General features: G+C 51.5%; 1 protein-coding gene across 1 annotated transcript in view; it reads left to right on the top strand.

Moving 5' to 3' along the window:
- LOC112071433 (protein capicua homolog) overlaps positions 1 to 2,280 on the top strand; it is a 65,572-nt gene that overhangs the window by 58,068 nt on the left and 5,224 nt on the right. The window contains 4 exon segments of the mRNA XM_070439391.1: positions 6 to 244; positions 1,089 to 1,616; positions 1,716 to 2,050; positions 2,245 to 2,277. Of these exon segments, the coding sequence (XP_070295492.1) occupies positions 6 to 244; positions 1,089 to 1,616; positions 1,716 to 2,050; positions 2,245 to 2,277 (1,135 nt within the window).

Genomic DNA, 2,280 nt, shown 5'->3' with positions numbered 1-2,280 from the left:
CTCTCTCTCTCTCTCTTTCCCCTCTCTCTCTCTCTCTTTCCCCTCTCTCACAGGATCACCTATGTCCAGTCCACGCCAGGAGTCCCCTCTCCTCTGCCTCTGGTCTCCTCAACAACAGGCTCCTCTTCCCCTCAGCAGGCCCAGCCCACCCCTGAATCTGCATATGTTCCATCACCCCTAGCAACGCTGGGCTTTACAGCCATAGCCCCCCCTGGACAGAACCTAGTCCAACCCCTCATCACAGGTCAGTAGAGCTCTGCTACCCGAGCCCGATGGGCCCCGGCATTATACATCAGGTTAGGGTAGTAACTAGGGTACGGGCAGGACTCCTGTATAACTAAATTGATCACTAACATTTTGTAGCTGAGCCATTTGCTTGTGCTCTGCTCCAAAGTACAGTCATGTCTGACGAAGATCATAACATGGTGTCAGAAATGCTTCAACCTCGTCCAAGGGGGACAGACTGAGAGGAGCAGCTAATGGATTTATTCATGGAGGAAGTTATTTCAGGTTTCGGGCCGGGCTTTAAATCTGCCAGAAGCAATCAGGCCTGGGTAGGGTTCAGGCATAAAATGCATGCCCGTGCAGGGCTCTACAGGTCAGTGCATCCACTTGAAGGACATCTAGAATAAGATGGCCCCATACTGGATGGCTGCCGTTTTGCAAGCTCCAACACAATTTTGCTTGCTTTCTTTATCGTGTTTTTCTTATTTTTCTATCTGGTGTGTTTCAGTTCTACCTTGTTATTTTTAGTATTACATTGTTATTGATTACTGCAGTTTTGGGGTTAGAGCTGGCAAGAAATGCATTTCACTGTACTTGTGCATGTGACATTCAAACTTAACTATATTGCACTTTTAAGTTCACTGTGAACTGCAACAGTAGCAACAAGAAAACTCCCCTCAGTTTTGAGAACAGGAGCAAAACCTTTAGTTTAGAGGAAAAAGGTTATCATACTCTGTACGCTCTGGCTGTACGCTCTGGCTGTACGCTCTGGCTGTACGCTCTGGCTGTACGCTCTGGCTGTACGCTCTGGCTGTACGCCCTGGCCATTGAATGGTGTTAACTCTTTCTCTCGCTCTCTCCAGGTCAGCCTCCCTTTCAGGCTCCAGTCCAGTCCCCTACCTGCCCCTCCCTCCCTTCTGGCCCAGCCTCTGCTTCAGGGGGACAGATAATCACCGCCATCTACCCCCCTACCAGCGTCACCATGGCAACCGGGGTGGTCTCCATGTCAGCCGTGCCACCCAACATGGTGTACACAGTCTCCAGCTCCTCCAGTCTGTCCACTCACATCCTGCCCAAACACACATTCGCCCCCACCACACACACTCACATCCAGCTCCAGGCGGACAGACAAACAGACAGGCAAGCGGGGGAGAGACCCACGGACAGAACGTTTCACTCTCAGTCAGAGAAAGCGGCAGACAGACAAGCGCAGACGCAGCCTGAGCTACAGGCGTACGGACAGACGGACAGGCCAACCCTCACACAGGCGGACAGACAGACGGAGAGGCAAGCCCAGACCTTCAATAAGAGCAGCAGCTTAGTGGCGCCCCCAAGTGGCTCCTCATTGTCACTGCGGCCCTGCAGCCCCCCCCTGCCCTCTCACACTTCCAGTAAGTCTAAGGCGCCCGCCTTGTTTTTCGAACAAAGATCTAATGCTTAACAAATGCAAGTATATGAGGTAACATAAAAAAATATATATATTATTTCAGCAGGCAGTGCACCAGGCACCCCTAAACTCCCCCAGCTCCCGGTGAGGACCCCTCAGAAAATCAAAGCCACTGTTGCCAACATCCCGGTGGGCAGCTACGAGGGAGGAGGCCGAGGAAAGGAGAGGGAGAAGAACCGAGAGAGGGAAAGAGAGAAAGAAAGAGAGAGCACTGGAGCAAACAGTCGTTTTTCCTTTGAACTGGAGCGTCCTGGGGAGTCGGCGTCCCCCTCCCAACACACACACACTGCTGAGGAGCCCCCCTCTGACAGACCCCCTGAGGGACATGGCCCTGGGGACAACACTGACACACGCAGCACAGAGGCCAGCAACAAGGAGGTGATGGAGAGATTGACCTGATGGATTTTTAGTTTTTGTTTTTGGTTTTTCTTCTCAATAATCAGAGAATGGCAAATGAGATCACATTCATAGAAAATAACATACATTTGCTGATTTTACAGCCGCTGTGTCCAAAACTAAACCCTCCCAGCATACTGTATTATTAAACTTGTTCTCCTCTCTGCCCCATACAGTCCGGGTGGAAGGACTCCGTCCTCCTCACCCCTGCC

The sequence above is a fragment of the Salvelinus sp. IW2-2015 genome, unplaced genomic scaffold (assembly GCF_002910315.2).
Source record: "Salvelinus sp. IW2-2015 unplaced genomic scaffold, ASM291031v2 Un_scaffold1614, whole genome shotgun sequence".
NCBI classification, from domain to species: Eukaryota; Metazoa; Chordata; class Actinopteri; order Salmoniformes; family Salmonidae; genus Salvelinus; species Salvelinus sp. IW2-2015.
This window is presented reverse-complemented; position numbering and strand designations above follow the sequence as displayed.